The sequence below is a fragment of the Pelodiscus sinensis genome, chromosome 1 (assembly GCF_052426305.1).
Source record: "Pelodiscus sinensis isolate ZL-2025 chromosome 1, ASM5242630v1, whole genome shotgun sequence".
Lineage (NCBI taxonomy): Eukaryota > Metazoa > Chordata > Testudines > Trionychidae > Pelodiscus > Pelodiscus sinensis.
Genome location: NC_143052.1, coordinates 194625531 through 194645837, shown reverse-complemented (window position 1 = coordinate 194645837; position 20307 = coordinate 194625531). Strand labels below are relative to the sequence as shown.

The following is a 20307-nucleotide window of genomic DNA, read 5'->3' as shown; positions in this document are numbered from 1 at the left end:
CCGGGTAGGTCCCCGCAGCACCGCACCTCAGCGCTACTGGACCAACCCAGCAGCACCCCAGCTGCTCTGCCCCAGGCGTCCTGATTCAGCCGCTGCTGTAACTGACCAGCCACTGCTGTAACTGACCAGCAGTGGCTGAATCAGGATGCCTGGGGCAGAGCAGCTGGGGTGCTGCCGGGTTGGTCCAGTAGCGCTGAGGAGCGGCGCAGTGGGACCAACCAGCTGCTCTACCACAGGCGTCCGCGAGAAGGTCTGCTGGGGGGGGCGGGGAGCGCACTAGCTGCGCGCCCTTCCCCCCCCCAGCAGACCAGGGAGACGTGGAGCAAAGCCACGGAGGACCCGGGCGGTGGGATCGCGGCGCGTCTGGGTGGTCCCGCCGCCCGCGTCCTCCGCGGCTTTGCTCCGCGTCTGCCTGGTCTGCTGGCTTCTTCCCCCCCCCCCCCAGGGAGACGCGGAGCAGCTTTTCTCGCCCCGGAGGAAGTAGGCAGCAGGACCGCGGCGCGTCTGGGCGGTCCCGCCGCCCACGTCCTCCGGGGCGAGAAAAGCCCCCTTTGTAAGTACGGATCCGACATAAGTCGGATCCACGTAACCCGGGGACTGCCTGTACTTGTATTCCTTTCAGGAGTCTGTTTTATCTTGCTTACTCCCAAGTTTCAGTTCACTTAAAATCTACTTGCTTACAAAATCAGATATAAAAATACAGAAGTCTCAAAACACACAAAAAATGGTTATTCTCATTTTTACCATATAATTATAAAATCAATTGGAATGGGTGCCCTTATATTTCAGTGTATCAATACATAGAACAGTATAAATATGTCACTGTCTGTATGAAATTGTAGTATGCATTCACTTCACTAGCACTTTTTATGTTTTCTATTGTAAAACTAGCAAATACCTACTTGATGTACCCCTGAGACCCACTGGCATATGCTTTCAGAGCCAAAGGTCCTCAAATTCAGTCTGAGACCCATCCAGAATGTGATGACCTAAGTTCCATAAGCTGCCTGACCACACAGCTGTTTTCTGAGTTCCATTCAGAAGTTCAAAGCTCCTGCACAGGCAGGGAGTTCAACTGGTGGTGGATGGGGCGTCCTCTTGCTAAGCAAGCAGCTAACTGGAGCTACTCCGTGTTTGAAATTGAGTAGCTCCCAGAGCAGATAACAAGGGAGATAAGGAGACAATAAGTGGCTAGGGGAGGAGGAAGAGGGAGGGAGTGATTGGCCAAGGTGGGTGTCAGAGGGGAGGGGAGTTTGGAGGATCGAGGGTTGTCAGGTGTCTGGTTTTGAACCAGACAGTCCGGTTTTTGAGCTTTCTGTCCAGGAAACAAATTGAGAAAATATCGGACATATCAATGTCTGGTATTTTCTAATTTAAATAAGTTTTATTATTATCAGGAGTATTGGTACGTAGCTGCGTACTGCCTGGCTCATAGACATGCTCACGCAGCATGAGCGTGTCTGCCAGTCAGACAGTACGCAGCTATGCAGTCGAGAGGAGGAGGGTGGGGGCATGATGGAATCCCTGGGGCTGGACTCGCCCGTGTGCCCCGTCGGGACCATGTGTGGGATGGGCAGCACTCTGGGATCTGCGTGCACCCGGGTCAGCCCTGCTCCCAGCAGGCCGGTTCCCTCCAGCCAGCCCCACTCCCCACTCCCCACGACCCTTTTCCAGCCAGCCTTGCTTCCTGCTAGCTGGTTCCTTCCCCTGATCTCCCCCAGCCAACCCTGCTTCTCTTGACCCCATCCTGATCATCCCTACTCCCTGCCTGCTGGTTCCCCCGATCTCTCCTGCCAGCCCTGGTCCCCCGACCCCCTCCAACCAGCCCTGCTTCCCACCAGCTGGTTCCTCCTGATCTGCCCCTGCCAGCCCCGATCCTCTCGGCCAGCCCTGCTTCCCACTGGCCGGTCTCCTCTCCACTCCCTGGTCAGCCCTGCTCCCACCGACCCTCTCCTGGCCAGCCCTGTTCCCCTCCCAGCTGGTCCGTCCCCCCATTCTGAGATCACGTGTGTCCGGTATTTTTTTGAAACCCATCTGGTAACCCTAGGAGGATACCATATGTGCGAGGTGAGGGAGGCAGAAACTCAGCACTTAAGCCTCCTAGAAAGGGGGAGATAAGGGTCTGACTGATTGGGGTCCATGGGGGAAAAAGAGGGTGGGTAGGTGCTGACATTGGGTGAGGTGGAGGCGGGGAGGGGGAGTTATGAATAATTTGTTTGTGCTTTAGTTGGGAGTTAGAACAGGACAGACTGCTGGTGCCTGCTAGTTTGAGAAGCAGGATTTTATCCTAGCCCCTAGATGGGCTGGGAGAGCAGACAGCACAGGTGTAGATGTGGGGGAAGGAGGTTGGTGGGTGCTGGTATCTGTGCAGTAAGGTGGGGGCAGTTTGTTTGGGATGTCCCTGACTCACTGCAGTCCTCTTTGGCTGGGTTGGTGGGGGAAAGCAGGCTCCATGGGGTGTGGGGTGTGTGTGCCAGGACATTTGCATGATTACATTTCAAATAAAGTCTACATAGGTATTAGTGGCATATGGTAAGAAAGAAAAAGATTCTTTTAACAGACTTTTTTGGAGTGTTGCAGACTCTGATCTTAATAATTTTTTTAAAAATCCTGTGTTGTTAATAAATACATGGTATATTGTATTGCATTAAGGCCAGATATTTGCTATGTGGTAGAATTCTGGCTTTTATGAGACAGAAGTAGCAAGTACTAGGTGTGATGCTAGTTGTTTTGTGAGATGAAACCTTATTTGCAAGCTCTTTGAAACGTGCATCTGTCTACAAATCCTGAAGCCATGTATTCATTTGTTCTGGGGCTTTATATATTAGGTTTGTTAACTGGTAAGCATGAGACATATTGGTACATTTAACAGTTAACCAGCCCTTGCCTGTGAACTCTGGTGACAGCCAGCCTCACCAGGCCGGAGCAACCCCAGCCACAGAGGGGCTGGCAGCTGGGCAGTGGGACCTCACTGCTGCAGTAGGACTGGGCAACAAGCTCCGAGTTAAAATGGTTAACCATTTTAACATCCTTATTATCTCTCTCTCTCTAATATATACACCGTGTTTTAGCGTATATAACCCGCACTCTTGTATAACCTGTGGTTTTCTTTGCTGTGTTTAAAAAAAAAAAAAAAAAAAAAACCCACTTGGATTACCCATGGATGTGTATAACCCATGAGTTCTGTAGGCTAATGCACAGTGATTACACATACCGGGGGGAATGGAAAGTGCAGCGCAGGCGAACTGGCCGGCCTGCGGGAGGGGAGTCGCACTCACGCCCAGGCTCCGTACAGCCGCAGCGAGACTCAACCCACCCTCCTGCGGGTGGGGGAATGGAGAGCACAGCGCAGGTGCACTGGAAGCTCGTCAGTCCCTCCCCACAGCAGAGTGGAGCTGACCCAATTCTAATGGGTAAAAATAAACTTGTATACCCACCGGGGGGGGAGGGGGGGGACAGGGTTTGTAAAAACGTGTACAACCTGCAGGCTATATACGCTAATTTACTGTGTGTGTGTGTGTGTGTGTGTGTGTGTATTTTTGTTTGTATTGGTGCACATCTAGACGCTATTTCAATATTAGTGTTGCCCAAAATTTCAACCTGCCCAAGGCTAGAAAATGTTAGAGGGAACACTGGTCATGATGCACTTGTGTTGATGAACCTCTTTTAAAATCTTCAGCCTCCAGGGTTCCTGTTCTTTAATTGGTGATGGCTTTTTAAAATGGGAAAATCCCAATTTAATTTTGAATTATCATTGTCCTGAGACTTTCAGACTATAAGAGCTGCACACAGCCTCTCTTCCATACACCCCATTTTTGTGTATTTTTCAGAGTGTGGCCTGTCCAGTAAAAATGTGAGTCCCAGTGGCAGAATTGTGGGTGGAAGTGCTTCTGCACTGAAGGAATGGCCGTGGCAGATCAGCCTTCAAGTCCAAGGCTCCCATGTATGTGGAGGCTCCATTATCACCCCTGAATGGATAGTGACAGCAGCTCACTGTGTGGAAGGGTAAGTCCCATGTCACTGCTTTCTGTCAATTGATTCCCCAAAGCGAGGAAATTCTAATATTGTACAACATATGGTTGGGTATAGATGTTTGGGATGGTGGACAAACTGACTTTTGGTTGTAGGGAAAGTTAAATCTGAGAGAACTCCTGGATTTCAAACGGAATTGATCATTTTTCCCCCCGTTGTCCACACACATCTTGCACCGATTGCATGTGCACGTGGGGGTAGGGAGAGACGATCTGCATGTATGTTCTATGGCTGTGGTGTCCAGCAGCTAGCCACTAGCCATACTGGTGATTTGGCTGGTTGAGTGTGGCTAGTTTGCTGTAGCAGTAGCCACTATAGGTGACGACTGCTTCAGAACTGGTTGGACACTGCAATTCTATAGTATTCTAACTTCTCACCATTTTAAATCCTATTAAAGGAAAATCATTTAGTAAGAGGGTAATTGGAAATTAGCTGTTTCCTTCAAAGGGAAATATCTGTTCCATTCCTGTCATGGATGGGGTCTGCTCCTTTCTCTCTCTCTCTTTTTTTGTTTGTTTGTTTGTTTTTGTTTGTTTTTTAAATTGTACATCCCTATATGGCAGGGGTGGACAATAATTTTCTTGGTGGGGGGCCACTTCATGAATTTTGGTAAGTTGTCACAGGCCTCCTATTTGTCCTGTATTAATTAATGGGAGGGAGTTTGGGTGCAGGAGGGAGTGCAAGGTGTAGGCTCTGGCTGGGTGGTACTTATCATAGACCGCTCTCAGTCAGTGGTGCAGCATGGCTTAGGCAGGCTGGCTGCCTGCCATGGCCCCTTACTGCTCCCAGAAGCGGCTGGCTGCTGTTGGCATATCTCTGCAAGCCTCTTGGGGGAGAGAGGCAGTGGCCCTCGGTGTTGTGCCTGCAACCTCAAGCAGCTCCCGTTGGTCAGTTTCCACAGTGGGCCCCACTGCGCTGTGGGACTTTTTTCAGCCTGGAAATTGTGAGAGGGCAACTAAAGACCCTAATGTAGCTTGAGAGCTGCAGTTATCAGGAGTCATGGCCAGCTGGACAGAAATGTTAGATGGACTGTATCTGCCCTGCAGGCACTATTGTATCCAGCCCTGCTATATAATATAGGGTACACTTGAGGATACAGAGAGCTTTGCGTAATTATGCTGATTGCTTGGGGGAAGAAACCTACTTCAGAAAGCACAAAGCTAATTCCAGTTAAGACCATACAAAATACTAATTACCTCTGCTTTTCAATACAATTTTTTTATTTAAATGTATCATCACCATGGAAAATGGATGCAATTTTTAAGCTGTTTGCCTGGGTCAGCAGTGCAGTTCATACAGTCTTTCCCTTAAGACCTCTTAGAATCTCTGCCAGAAATATTAAATATGGCCCGGGCCCATATTGTAAATTCATGCTATAAAAATCAGTAGTTTTCTGTTGCCTTTCCCATCTTGTTCTGAGGGCGAGAGCCACAGAGGACTAAGGTTCAGCACTGCAATGCCTAAATCTAGGCACGTTGCCCCTAGTGGAATCATCAGTACCCAGGTTCCCTATGCAATACCGTGGGGAGTATTATGCACTAAGGATGAGATCCATACAAAAGCAGCAAGCTGAGCAGGGAGCCGCCTGAGTTAGCCAATAGAAAATGGTAAGGAGAGGGGTGGGTGCTAAGCCCTACCTCTCCGAGGGATGTCAGTGTCTAACTTTGGATCTGAGAAAAGTCTGTATCTCCACCTGAGACTCACTACTGTGTGCCTTTCCTGGGAGTTAGGACTGACCTGGTTTAGGAGTCTCTCTCTGGTGGTGGTTTATAGTCAGGTGTCCCATCATTAGAGCATTCACCCAGAATGTCAGAGACTGGGTTCAGTTCCTCCTTCTGCTGGATATTGAGAGAGGATTTGAACCCAGGTCTCCCACCTCTCAGATGAGTGCCCTAACCACTGTGCTGTTGGGTGTAAATGACCACCATCTCTTCTGGCTGGCTTTTGTGAACCCAATCCAGTGATTCTGCTTTAAGGTGCTCTCAGAGCATATCAGTTTCTGAAGATGAGGTAGGTGGGGAATGCCTAGTTTGTGAATCCCAGTGTATCTTAAGTGTGAGCTAGGTGCTGAGATGACAAAGCAGCTCAGGACTGAGGAGACAGCATGGATGCACATACAGTTTTCAGTGGCACCCGAGCAGGAGTTTTGGGGATCTGACAGGAGAACATGGGAAGGGCCATACTGGGTCAGACCAATGGTCCATTTAGCTCAGTGTTGTTTCTCTCAGCACTGGCAGTGCCAGATGCTTCAGAGGGAGTGAATAGAACAACAGGGCAATTTACTGAGGGGGATGATCCACCCCCTGTTGTCCAGTCCCAGCGTTTAGCAGTCCGAGCATGGCATTCTGTCTCTGGCCATCTTGCTTAATAGCCATTGATTGTCCTGGCCTCCATGAATGTACCTAATTCCTTTTTGAACCCAGTTTACTTTTGCCTTCACAACATCTCCAGCAATCACAGAATAGTAGAACTGAAGGAACCTTGAGAGGTCATCCAGTCCACACCCTCGCACTAATGGCAGGACCAAGCACCATCTAGACCATCCTGCTAATACATTCCTGAATAATGTTTGCTTTTTTTTCCCCCCTCAACAGTGTCATGCTGTTAACTCCTATTTAGCTTCCCCTTCGAACCCTAGATCTCTGTCCTCAGTACTCCTTCCTAAGTAGTCACTTTCCATTTTGTATCTGTGCAACTGATTGTTCCTTCCTAAGGGCAATACTCTGCATTTGTGCTTGTCAAATTTCATCCTATTTGCCTCGGATCATTTCTCCAGTTTGTCCCGATCATTTTGAATTACAATTCTATCCTCCAAAGCACTTTCAACCCCTCCTAGCTTGGTATCCTACGCAAACTTTACAAGTGAATGTCATTATCTAAGTCATTGTGATGAAAGTATTGAGCCAGAACCCCAAACAGATCTCTTCGAACAGGCCCAACTTCTTACACTGCAGACCATTCCTCTACAGCCTTTTTAATTTAAATTGCCAGCAGTCTGCTTCCATTTTGGTTTAGGTACAGCCTGTCCTTTCTGTATAAGCTCTACCTTACCCAAAAGGTTCATCACTTCCTGCTAAACCCAAATTCCTCTTCTGAACATCACTGTCTCATCTACGCACAGAGACTCTGCAGTTCGGCCTGTCTAACTGGCCTGTATGTGAAACTGGATTCATTTCAGAGAATACTGCCATGGAGATCCTGGACTCTAATATTTTCCTAGCAGCCTACAGGGTCCCAACAGGCCTCCAGTGTCCCAACGGCCCTGCTGGCTTCGCTGCGCTTTGTCCCTGACAGCTCTGCAGTTCACTGGCTCCTGGGTCTAGGCCATCAGCCCTGGAGGCTCCACTATTGCTGGGACCCTCCAACAGCTTAGGACTCTGCTCTTGGCCTCTGCCTGGAGCTCCTCAGCCTGGGGCAGTGAGGGGTGAAAATGTGTAAAGTAGTTCCAGCGCCACTGATTGTGGATAAAAGTCAGGGAGATCTGAAATCATTTGATTGTTGCAAGAGAGAGTAGATGGGACTTTGGGTTAACACAGAAGCAAATAATCTTATTTTACTCTCTAGACAGCTTTCTTCTCCATACTATTGGACTGTGTATGCTGGGATTCTGACACAATCAGAAACACGCTACAGAAGCGGATACAAAGTGACGAAAATAATTTCCCACCCAAATTATAATTCAGATTCTAAAGACAATGACATTGCCCTGATGAAGTTACAGACACCGCTGAGGTTTACTGGTATGTATTCTGTGTTTGGGTGCTATCACCAAAAAAAAAATCAGCTGCAAAAATTGCCCACCTCCTTTCATTCATTTATTTAGTTATTAATTGTTGTCAGCCATCAAAGAGGAAGGGCTTACTTTTGGGACACTTAGAAAATGAGAGAAAAAGACAAAGCATGGAAAGATACTTTAATAACACATGGTCAGTGAGCCAGGACTGAATGCTAAGCAGCTACAAAATAGAAACTCTAATAAATTTGCACCCAATTAAACTTATGTTTTATCAGCCATCAGTGCTTAAATAACCTGCCAACTCTGCTGGACCCTAGGATTCTTAATGAATGAGAAATGAAATCCTTGCTATGTGTTGATGACCTGGTCATTTTATTAACTAATCAAAGTGGCCTTCTAGAGAGCCGGTATGTGCAAGGGGTATGCTGCAGCAAATGGGACTTAAGTATCTAATATGATGAGAGATCTTTTTATGAAAAGAGGAAGTGCATAGGGAAAGACACTAACTTCAGTGTGCGTACCCAACATTGTCCATTTGTCAGGGATTTTCAGTCTAGCTAGAACTCATAGTGTCCTGTCCATCAAAATAGCAGACACCTACAAAGCACTTGATAATGAAATTCACTTAAAATCATAGTCCATTTGGAGGTACAGAACTCCCAGGCTCTGTTACAAACTTCTGTACCTTGCCCTGAATGGTGCACTGGGGATCAAGACCACCTAAAACAGGTTACTGAAAGAAACAAAACAATTTCAGATCCCTGCAAGAGTGTGCAAAACTGAGGTTGGCTCTTCTTGGCCACTGAGCTTCATTTCAAACTAGGTGAAAACTGGAAGACTGTGGATAGTGCAAACCCAGAGAGAGATGCCTGTGTAACCCACATGTCAGAGAGGATGCTCTCGACTCCATTGCCCCAAACTGGAAGGCATTCATGAGACTTTTCAAATTATTTGAAGTCCTAAGACTTTTCAGTTAAGATGCCATGAAGAAAAACAGTGCACAGCACTTGGAAAAATGACAGGAAAAGCATGAAGAAAATTCTGGCTAATGATAGGCAAGTGTGTCTTTCACTAAGAATAGCATGAGTCCTACATGCTAGAGTGCAGACAAAGTTTTGCTTAACAAATACATTACGGTTGAGTAGACATGTGGTACACAACTGATTTGCAATCCCTGGAAGAAGCAGCATGCTAATTTCTATGGGACTTTGCGTGGAAAGTACACAATGCTCATGTGAATTAAGCATTCTTGACCAATGTTTGCCCTCAGCCTGTGTCCCAGTGAATCAGTGTCTCACCTCCATGTCTTGCTCCCTCTACCTCCCCCCCCCACCAAAAACAACAAACAAAAACCCAACTACGTCAAAACAGTCAGCACTAACTAGGCTCGCCAACAGTAATGCCAGGCCTCGGGGCAGAACAGTGGGCTCCCATGCTCACAGGAGCTGTGCCCATATGGCTACAGTCTGTCTGATATTTGAGCAATGGTGTCTCTGCTGGCTGGGTCCCCATGAGCTGCTTACTGTGCTACTGGGAGTTCTCCTCCGTCATAGCCAGGGCTTGCACATGCCCACCTGGTAGGGTTGTCAACAGTCACATCTTGCAAACCCAAGAGCCTTGCCTATTCCCACTCCTTTCATCCACCCTCCTTCCATTGTTCATTCCCCCCCCCCATCTCTTTCACCAGGCTGGGACAGGAGGTTAGAGTGTGGTTGCAGGCTGTGGGAGGGAGTTTGGGTATGGGAGGGGGTGAGGTTGTGAGAGGGAGTTTGAGTGCAGGCTCTGGGCTAGGGCAGGGAGGATGAAAAGGGTGGGGCTTACTTTGGGCAGCTCCTAAAACAGATCAGCACACCCCTGTGACAGCTCTCCTAGACTGGGGATGAGGGTGTGTGTGTCTCTGCCACAGGCCTCTGCCTGCAGGCATCACCCCCTGCAGCTGGCCAATGGGAGCTGCCGAGTTGGTGCTCAAAATGGGGGAAGTGCACAGCAACACCTCCTGCTGGGGCTGTGGCCCACCGCTTCTCAGATCAGCGTGGTGTGAGGTAGGAAGCTTGCTTTAGCCTAGCTGCACTGCTGGCAGCAGCTGCTGGTTACTGGGCCCTTTTAAATTGCCCAGGCTCCTGGGCAATTTTCCCCCCTTTGCCTCCCTGGCACCAACTTGTTAGTTAAATAACAGTTCCTTGAGTGATGGAGAGGGAACTCCTCTCCCTCGGAATCCCCAGAGGCTGAAACCTTAGGTGCAGGCTGAGAAACGTGGAAGCCTACACTCCTCCTCCTCCCCAGTCTCAAATACTTGTGAATATAGAGGTCTTCAGCGATCTCAGGCTGGCAGCCTTTGTGACCCCAACGTTTGCATAGCTGTTAGGAAGCTAAAGGGACAGGGGAGAAGCCTTTTTATTTAAAAGAGCTACTGTGTACCAGCAGTCCCTTGTATTCAATGTAGTGTGGGTCTCCTGTGTGGGAGACTCCCTAATTAAATTGGCTTTTTTGTTTATGTTCTCTCACTTAGACTTGCTGATCACTATATTCTTACTTCACAGATACTGTCGGACCAGTTTGTTTGCCCAACCCTGGAATGTTGTTCCAATCTAATCAAGAGTGCTGGATATCTGGATGGGGAGCAGTACAGCAAGGGGGTGAGACTTCTGATTGTCTCATACTGGGACGCTCTTCCAGTTTTGTTCTTAGTTTGTACTAAACTAAAAAATGCTCATCGTCACCAGCAGACTGTGGGTATTCATGGGTTAGGTAGTGTGACAGACCAGGTTAAAGGACTTGGGGGGGAAAGAGGGCTTTCTGGGCAGCTGTGAATGGCCCAGGGCTTCAGCCCCATACAACATCCTTTATGCTAAGGGCCGGGAAGGCCCAAGGACAAAAACTTTGCAGGTGAGGGCCCTGCTGCAGCCCTCAAAGTGTGGGACAGTGGTCAGAACAGTGGTCAGGGTCTCAGGAGAGCGACTGACTCTGCCACAGCAGGCAATTGGAAAGAGAACTGTGCTCTGCTTGCCCTCACTCGGGACATCACGGCATTCTGCAACATGGAACCAGTCCTGCCCCCCGGGGACTCTGCTGCGTCTCATGGACACATTGCCAGCAGCCTGGCTGCGCTGTCTGCAGGCTGCCATCTGGGAGCGCCATTGAGGGGCTGTTAGGATCCAGGGGACCCTGTGGGAGAGCTTCACCCTGAGAAGCCTCCCCAGTCTGCCCCACTGGGGCCTTGTGCCTCATTCCTCCCTCTCATCCTTCCACTTACCCTTCCCTAGGCCCCCCTTCCTGATATCAAATGAGACACGTATTTTCAAAAATAGAAACTGTCTTTATTTACCGCAACTGGGGAGGGAGAATGAAACTCTGGAGAGGCGGGGGGGGGGGGGGGGGGGGGGGGGGGGGGGGGGGGGGGAAGGAGGCGGGAGAGGATGGGAGTGGGGAGGGGGAAAACTAGGAGAAGGGGGAAGCAAGGAAGGGGGAGGGGAAGCTCAGGGCTGGGGGTCTCACCAGGCCAGCCACCACCCAGCACGGCGAAGGAGGGGGCCTCGGCGTCCCCGGGGGGGATGGGAAGGAGGGTGTGGAGGTTGAGGAGGAAGAGGTGGGAGGGGGGCAATAGTGGGAGGAGGAACAGTAGTTGGGGGGGCAGCAGGCGTAGGACCGGCACAGGGCAGCATGCTCTGCAGCAGGGTCTGGATGGTGCAGTGCAGGGCTCGCAGGGCCCCCAGGTGCTGGTCCCGGTACTCCTGCCACGTGGTGGTGGTCCTGCTGAGGCCGCGGGTGCAGGAGCATGTCCCGGGCTGGGTGGTGCGCCCGGGACGAGCAGCTGGTGCAACTGTAGAGAAAGAAGAGAAGTGGTCAGTTCTCCCTGGGGACACAGTGGATGATGCCCAGCCCCCCCACGACGTGAGGGCAACCGTTCCCTGCACCGTCAGAGCCGCTGTGCTTGCACAGAGGCCATGGTCAGGATGTCTGGCTCTCCCCAGGACTGGGAGCTGCCCCAAGACCACACCCATGCCCCTGTGCTGTGTGTAGTGTGGCTGGGGTGGCGGGGGGGAGATGTCCCCTGCCTCTGTGTAGAGGGTGTATGTGAAGGGAGAGCGTCCTGCTGGGTCCCGCCCTGGGGTCAGGAGTGTGTCAGGTCTCTTCACACACTCATGTGCCTATTGGACCACGGCCCCTGGGTGTCACGCAGCTGGAGCCACCTGCCCAAGGGTGGCATGGCACATGCTCTCACGTGCACAGGTGACTGTGTGATCCGTGGGAGGCATAGCCCATGTGTGCCATCCCTGGTCTCCGTCTTCGCCTCCCCCCGGGTAGGGGACAGTGCTGGCACTTACCTGGTATGGCCTCCCTGGATGACCCTGCCGACCCTGGTGCTGGGACAGCTGGTGGTGGCCCCTCTGGTGTGCCCGGGTCAGGGCCCTCCAGTCCCAGCTCGCTGCCTCCCAGGCTGGCGCAGACTGCCCTGCCACCCAGGATTCGGTCGAGGGCGGGGAAGCAGGGGCAGGTGTCAGCCCCTGTTGCGGTGCCGCCCCTGGTGGCCCTGGTGTTCGCCTGCCGAAGCTCCTTCACCTTCAGGCGCACCTGCTCTTGGGTGTGCTTGTGGCCTTTCCTGGCCATAGTGGCTGCTATGCGACCATAGACAGCCGCATTCCTCCACCTAGTGCGGAGATCATGGACATTGGGGGCCTCCCCCCAAAACTCAATGTGGTCCATGATCTCCGCACTAGTCCATGAGGGCACACACCGTCTATGGCCCCTGGGTGCTATGGGATTAGACGGGGGACAGTTGGCTGCCACTGGCTGCCATCATGTGGCCACTGGCTGAGGGTCTGTGGCTGCTGGCAGGCCTGGCTCTTGCATGTGGCCAGAGTTTGACGCTTTAAGGGCTCCGGGGCTGGGGGGGAGCAGATGAGTTCTCCTGGTTGTGCCCAGAGTGCCCACCAGGGGGAACTGGGAAGGGCTGGAGGCCCCCTAATTCAAAATAAGTGTCTGCACTGCACTTATTTCGAATTAGCTATTTCGAATTTGGTGTTATTCCTTGTAGAATGTTGTTTACCAAATTCGAAATAAGGGCTCCACTATTTCGAATTTATTTCGAAATCGCAGTTTGTATGTGTAGATGCTATTGAAGTTAATTCGAAATAATGGCTGTTATTTCAAATTAACTTTGTAGTGTAGACATACCCGGAGGGAATAAGAGTGGTGTGGTGTTTATATTCTTTAGAAGGAATATCCTCTGTCTCCTTCTCTCCTTGAGACAAGAAGACAGGGCTGTAGTGGTATGTGTAAAGCTGCAGTGAGTGAGTAGGAAAAGGAGAGATTTCTCAGACCATGGTGGAGGGTGGAACATCATTAGGGCATGTGCCTGTTCTAACTTCATTTTTGTATGTGTGCGTGTATGTTTCAACTTTAGGTAAGTCTTCAGACGTCTTGAATGCTGTAATGGTGCCTTTAATAGACCACAATACATGTAATTCTGCCACAGTCTATAATGGCTTAGTTTTGCCTACCATGATATGTGCTGGATATCTGAAAGGAGGAAAGGATTCCTGCCAGGTAAATAAACTGTTTATTTAAGCTCTTAAAGACTTTTTTTAAATTATTTTAACACTTGCCAGTGACTATGTCAGGTCCATCTAAATAGACAAGTGACTGTCTTTGGAGCTGCAGTCGGACTTCCCATATTCATCATGCTGAGAGAACTTCGAGAGAGAGCTGCTAGTTGCATTCTCCCATCCCAGTTCCTCAGTCATTGATGCCAGTATCCACTTGTTGCTCTATTTGTGAAAAGTGCTAGATCCTCATTTTCACATGCAAATCTGTAACAATTTCACGGAGCCCTGAAAATGAGTGACCTTTTGAAAATTTAGCAGCACTTTTCTCTTGCTTTTGAGAAAAGGGGAAACCAGTCCTCTCTCACCCTGAATACACAACTGACAATGTGTTTGTTCTTCGTTTTTGTTTTTTTGGGGGCATGTAAGTTAACCTTGTAGTACTGTGACTGAGGTAGCACTTGTTAGATCATTTGTGTGTGAAACTGAGGAGCGTGCCCTTTTAACCTTGTGCCCCATTTCCCAACCATATTAGGGAAGCAAGGATGTGACAAGAATCTTGTGTCTTCAAAACATCACTGATAAAATAAGAATTTCTTCAATACCTAAGCCTCCTGCTGCCAGGCTAGAATAATGAGGAGGGAGAGATGGACTGTGAGAGGCTCGGTCTCCCAGTGCAAGAGCGATGGGATGGGTCATTGCAATTCTCTGACCTCTGCAAAGGCTGAGATGCCCCCACTTCCCTTGGGAGGCAGTTTTTCTCTTTCTGCTTAGGCTCTTGCACACGTGCGATGGGGATCATGCCAAGGCTAGCAGCCTGTTAGTGATACTGGCAGGTTCCAGAGGCAGAGACACAGGAGTGTGCACAGCATAACTGGCTGTGTCCTGCTGAGGCTGCTGGCCTGAAATATGTCCTGGGCCAGGGAGCAGTGGGGTGGGGTTCTGGACCCTACATCTCTGTTTCTTATAAAAAGAAGGGCATGCCTTGGACATGGATTTCCACAGGGCGTTGCAGCAAAATACGTTTGGTTTTAGATGCAGTAGGGAAGCAATACTTAGTGGGATTTTTATTGTTAGCTCTGAGAATTGGCTGCAATTTTTAATCTATATTTATCAGCTCTTTCCAACGGGCTAGGTCACTAATAGCATGCTTGTGTGCTTGTGTCTTTGCCCAGGGTGACAGTGGAGGTCCATTAGTAACTGAGAAAAACTCAGTGTGGTGGCTAGTTGGCGACACAAGCTGGGGATCTGGCTGTGCCAGTTTGAGAAAACCTGGAGTTTATGGAAATATGACTGTGTTCACTGACTGGATTTACAGAAATATGCAGGTACAATATATATTCAGGCTCTTTCTTCAGTATTTCATTCAGACGTATTGAATTTAGACTTAAGGTCAGAAAAAACCATCATGACCGGAAAGTCTGACATCCTGCACATTGCAGGCCACAGAGCCTCACCCACCCACTCCTAACCACTGGCTGATGTACTGAAGTCCTCAAGTCATGATTTAAGTACTTTGAGTTAAAGGAAATCCTGATTTTACTATTCCAAATCCTCATTACTCAAATTATGAAAAGTACCATCACATTTTGAGAGCCATTAATTGGCTTTATCATATCAAATAATTGAGAGCACTTTTTAAACTGAGCCATTTGATATTCACTACTATTTTTTTTTTTTTTTAAACAGGCAAATAGATGATCATGGTATCTGCTATTCTTGCTGAATCACTTTCAAGAACAGCCCTAAATGGAACAATGGCTTTCTTGTTTATGTACTTTTTAAAAGAATTTGTAGGTTCTTAATTATTTTTTAAACTACTTGGAAATGTCGTCAAGTTTTGCACACTCAGTTCTGTGCTGGCTGCAGTGACTGATCTATTTAATGAAGTAGAAGATTCACAACACGCACCTTTCTCATGATGGTGACTGGTGGCACAAAGTTGCTTAAACTGGTAACTGACATGTTCTTTTCATTTTGTCGCTTCCAAATGTATAGGATTTTCTATAATCACAGTTGTAACTGAAATTATCACTTGTAACTGAAATTATCAATTACAAGCAGGGTTTTTTGACACTTGCCTTATTGGCATACTTTAATTTTAAACTAACTCATGGTGTGAATATGAATCTCTGGGGTCCTAGCTAGTGACTTAAAGAGGAAAACACATGGCGAATGTCAGTCTTGGCATTTTTCTTGAAGGGAAGCTGTTTCATGTATTGGACACTAGAGACAAGGAGAAATGTCATGGCATATATTCAGGTAATTAAAAATCCTCAGGATCTTTGCAAGAGCAGTAACAGCCAGGCTGATCTCTTTGGATTTACTCCCAACATAAACAGGATCGGCATTTAGCTTTGTAATTGAAAATGTGCCATTGTTCTTCACTGTTGCCTTTCCTAGGTCCTACATCTAGTATACATGAGAAATATGATAACTGCTGTTCCCAGCAGCCTATCTTGACAAGCTCTTCTGGTTTGTTGCAGGACACCGTGTATTAACAGCATGTTCAGGTTTATGATGTGGGTGTTGCTATTTGACTCTGAAAATTCCCTTCTGAAATGCGAAGAACAATGCTTTGCTGTGCTCTTCCATGTGGTCATTCTGTGATCACAGCGTAGGTAGAGAAGGCTGAAAATAGAGATTTAAGAAAATTAAACCCTTTCCATCTAAACACATTACTACCTCAGTTTTAGAGTACAGTAATTTGATGTTTAACTCCATAGAATGTTCTCTGAACATGTCTAACCTCTAGCTATTTTAGCAGACAAATTAAATTAAACATTGGTATAGCTCTGACAAATTGATCAATGGTAATGATACTTTGTATGTCTCTTTCCCTACTCTTCAATTCTAATGGAGTGGAATGACCAAAGCGTCTGTTGGTGAAAACTCCAGTTTAGTTTTGGAGCCATAATCTTATGTATCAGTGCCACGTAAATAATTTTTAAAATAGTTGTAAAGGCTAGAATGTTCAATGGGGGAAAAAGGCCATTAGTCATTCCTTCAGAAAATGACTCTTCAGGGCAATGACTTTTTTTAAGCACAATTTTTTCTTCTTGTGATATAAAGAAAACAAATGCAGTTGTCTTGTACACGAGTGGCACAACTAATAAATCTTTTACAAATCATTTCTCCTTGCAGTAATTTGTTATCCTAGTTCTACGTCCTTCAATTGTTTTGTTTTGATTGAAAGTTTATAAAGTACCTGGGGAGCTTAAGAGATGAAGCATACTTGGATTTATGCACTTGATGGGTCATCTATGGAGCTTCCATCAACCTTTTAGCAAGATTCCTGGCAGTCCTTTAAATAAGTTACTTGGCCTGACTTTCAGAAGTGCCAAGTACCACCTCCACCCCACCAAATAACTTCAATGAAAAGGACAAATCTAGTGATACTTGAGCTTTCTCCCCAGCTGTGAGTCTACTGATCATTGTAAAGGTTGAGGGGAAGTAGCTCTTTTGCTACATTAATGGATCGTACTAGTACAGATTCAAATTCAACCTTCTATCTTTAGTTGTAAGGGGCACATGCTGTGTTCTGAAGATACTAAAGATTGTTATTCGCTATTGATTGCATAAGCGACGAGGAGTCCTGTGGCACCTTATAGACTCTGAAGTGTAGGAGCATAAGCTTTCGTGGGCAAAGACCCACTACATGCATCTGACGAAGTGGGTCTTTGCCCACGAAAGCTTATGCTCCTACACTTCAGTTAGTCTATAAGGTGCCACAGGACTCCTCGTCGCTTTTGCAGATTCAGACTAACACGGCTACCCCTCTGATATTGATTGCATGTGAAGGATAATTTAAAGTTTAACCAGAGAAAAGTTGTGAGTCATAGAAGTGTTACACTTTCAGTGCTTTTTCTTTTTAGACCACAATCCCACATTACTGTTGACTGAATCACACTAATGAACATCTTATGAAGAGATACTTTGGTTTCTGGAGCTAAGTAGGACTAAGAAAGCTGCAATGATGTAACATGGAAGCTAACACTACAGATAACTCTCACTAGCCCCTCAGTTCTTCCATAGAGGCTAACAAACATAGGTCAACCATGAGTTATGTACACACATCCTCTCTATCCAGGGACTACCTTATGGTAGTCTCAAGGGTGCCATTTCAGATTTTGGTAAGAGAGGGCCAAACTGTGCATGCCGTGATGGGGGGCAGGGTGGAAAGAGTGAGAGCATGTGGGGAACAGACTGAGGACAGAGGCTTCAGCAGCATTACTGAGCATGCTCAGTACAAGCCAAGCACCAGATGGGGAGGAAGGGAAGACAACCCTCCTCCGCTCCCCTCCCCCACATCATCTCCATCTGGGGCTACGAAGGTCCTGAAAAACTGTACTTCTTTTATCAGACCATTTAGTAGTTAGCTGACAGGAGCACTGTATCTAATCCCTCTTCCTGTGGGATGACAGTGACCTCACAGGTCATTCATGTGGCCCTGCCCCCAGCTCCACACCCAGAACAGCCTCTCGCCATGCTACCAGCCCTACGGCTGCAGCCTCTCCACACACTGCCCCCAGCCCCCTCATTTACACCCCCCCCCCCCACCCACAAACAACCTGAAACTCCCGGCACTCAGCCCCCTGCTAAGGGCATCTGAGGAGACCCAAGCCCAGCCGGGCTCCTTCCTGCTCAACCACGTGCCATGCAAGGCGGGTGAGGATGCATCCAGTAGCACTTACCTGGGTCTCCTTTGCCTGTCACTCCCGGCACTCTCATGGAAGCCACGAGCTGCGCAGCCTCTTCCCTCCCCAGTGCTCAGGGGAGAGTGGGAGCTGCGAGCTGCTCCCCCTCCTGGGGGGGGGGGGGCAGGAGCTGTGCCCCCTTCCTTTCTCTCCCGCCCCCAGTCTCCTCAAACAACCCCTAGATTGGGGGGAAAGCCAGGGCTGGTGCAGCCTTGGCCTGGCCCCCCCAGCTGCCAGTGGAGTGGGGGAAGAAGGGATGAGAGAGCCAGGAAGATGGGGGAGGAGGGATAAGTGGGCCCCAGGGTGCGCATGAGGGAGAGAGCTGGGGTGAGAGGGCCAGGAGTGGGGGAGAGACCGAGGGGTGAGAGGACCAGGAGGGGAAGAGACCCTATCCCTCCCCAGATGAGGGGGGGTTGGCAAGCGTAGTGAGCAGGGGGTGCAGTCTCCTAGTTCCTATATAAAAGAAACAAAATTAACATTGACATCTTGTGGTATGTCACTTAAGGAACACTGGTTAGACTTAACATTTTAATGTATATTCTTACTTTGTTACTAACTCTGTGGAGAAAGAGACCCTGTCAGGATTCCTGGGCGCGCTCTCTGCTCTTGAAGGGGAGTGAGGTCTAGTGGGTTAGAGGGGGGCAAATGCATTTTAGCTTTATATAAGCACATCCGAATGGCCATACTAGGTCAGACCAAAGGTGCCCTTGGGTAGGCTATGAACTGTCTGATGGTATTAACCTCAGTTACACTATACTTGAGAGTTTCATACAAACGTAATTACAGCGCACACTGATAGAAACTACTTAGTCTCAACTAAATGTATTGAACCACATTAAGGTTAGTTTCTTTGCCAGTGCTTGGGTCAGGGCATCAGGTGTCTCACGTTCGAACAACTTCAGATCCTCACACTCCACTGGCAGAGTGACATACTACTAGGTGGCTGTACCCCCTGTTTGCTGCACTCACCAACCTTCCTCCATCTGCCACAGCGGGATCGTGGCCTCTCCTCCTACCTATGCTGTAGCAGGAGCGGGGCCGCCGCCAGCCCTTTCTGTAGCCAGCTGGGAACTGGACTGCAGGGCCTGCCTCAGGATAGGGATTGGGAACAGGATGCTGCAGCCAGATGTGGTCTGGGCCCTAATTGGGGACTTGTTGGCCAGGCTTCATTTTAAGTAAAGGAAAATATTATTTCCAACACAAAAAGGTTTCAACATTGTCTTCATTAATGCCAGGGGTGGGGAACTTTTTTGGGTCAGGGGCAACTGACCTGCTGAAAAATCAGTCTCACTACCCTGATACTCCAGCCCCAGAGGGAGGAGGGGAGAGAGAGGACTGAGGCCAGATTAACTCTTCTGGGGGTCCAGGGTTAGTGGATTTTGTAGTCCCCCCCCCCCCCCCAGGATCTTAGGTGGGGCCAGAAATGAGGGGTTGAGTGTGCAGGACAGGGCTGCCAGTAGTGGAATAGGGATGGGACTGCAGGATCTGGGTGGGGTGCAGGAGGGGCTGATGGTGCAAGGTCTGGATGGGAGATAGGGGGCAGAAGCAGTTCTGGGTGGGGGGTTGAGTGAGGGGCTGGCCATGAGGGAGTGGGGGCACTTGTCTTTTGTCCTCCTGCTGTTCCCGTTAGCCAGATTCTGGCCAATGAGAGCACAGGGAAAGGCTCCAGAAGAGCATGTTCGTCCACTGCTGTTCACCCAGCCCGGGAGCGCTTCTTCCCTGTGCAGCAAGGCTCTGGGCTATCCTGCCCCCGCCCCGCAGCAGGAAGCAAGCACCGCTCGGGAGAGGACAGAGGATGAGGGTCTGCAGTGCCAGGCAAAGGGGGCCCAGATCGCTCAGGTCAGTGCTGCCAGCCATCTCCTTGCCTGCCTTGCAGAAAAGCTACTTGTTGCTGCAGCCCCACATGAGGCTGGATGGGAGGGAGGCAGTCTGAGGTCTCAGTAGAGTGGCTTGGCCCTGGGCAGAGGAGGTGGCCACTCTGGGCTAGGTGGAGATGGGGTGGTAGGCAGGGTGCTTCTCTCTGCACCTGGAGCTTCTCTTGAGCTGGCTGGACCAGCAGCCATGAGCACCAAGAACAACAGCGGCGTAAGCAAGTGGCCCTAGTGCAAGTCCGTGTCTGGGGCAGGCAGCCTGTGGAATGCCAGAGTGACATGATGACATCAGGCTATTGTCCCCCAGGAAAAGGTGGTGTGTTTTTTTTTTAAATATATAGAAAATTTAAAGAACAAAAATTTCAAAATGTTACACTAACACTGCTCTACAGCCAAAATGCTTCTGAAATAAATGTAGTCAAACGTTA

The 20307-nt window shown here is 49.0% G+C and overlaps 1 protein-coding gene across 4 annotated transcripts in view; it reads left to right on the top strand.

The window, feature by feature from the left end:
* TMPRSS2 (transmembrane serine protease 2) overlaps positions 1-16446 on the top strand; it is a 48535-nt gene extending 32089 nt beyond the window's left edge. For all 4 annotated transcript variants that reach the window (XM_075912161.2, XM_025188399.3, XM_075912157.2 and 1 more), the window contains exons 9-14: positions 3831-4005; positions 7597-7772; positions 10309-10404; positions 13173-13315; positions 14487-14639; positions 15001-16446. In XM_075912161.2, coding sequence (XP_075768276.1) covers positions 3831-4005; positions 7597-7772; positions 10309-10404; positions 13173-13315; positions 14487-14639; positions 15001-15012 — 755 coding nt within the window. In that variant the 3' untranslated portion in view covers positions 15013-16446. The remainder of the gene's footprint in view (positions 1-3830; positions 4006-7596; positions 7773-10308; positions 10405-13172; positions 13316-14486; positions 14640-15000) is intronic.
* Positions 16447-20307: the final 3861 nt, after the last annotated feature.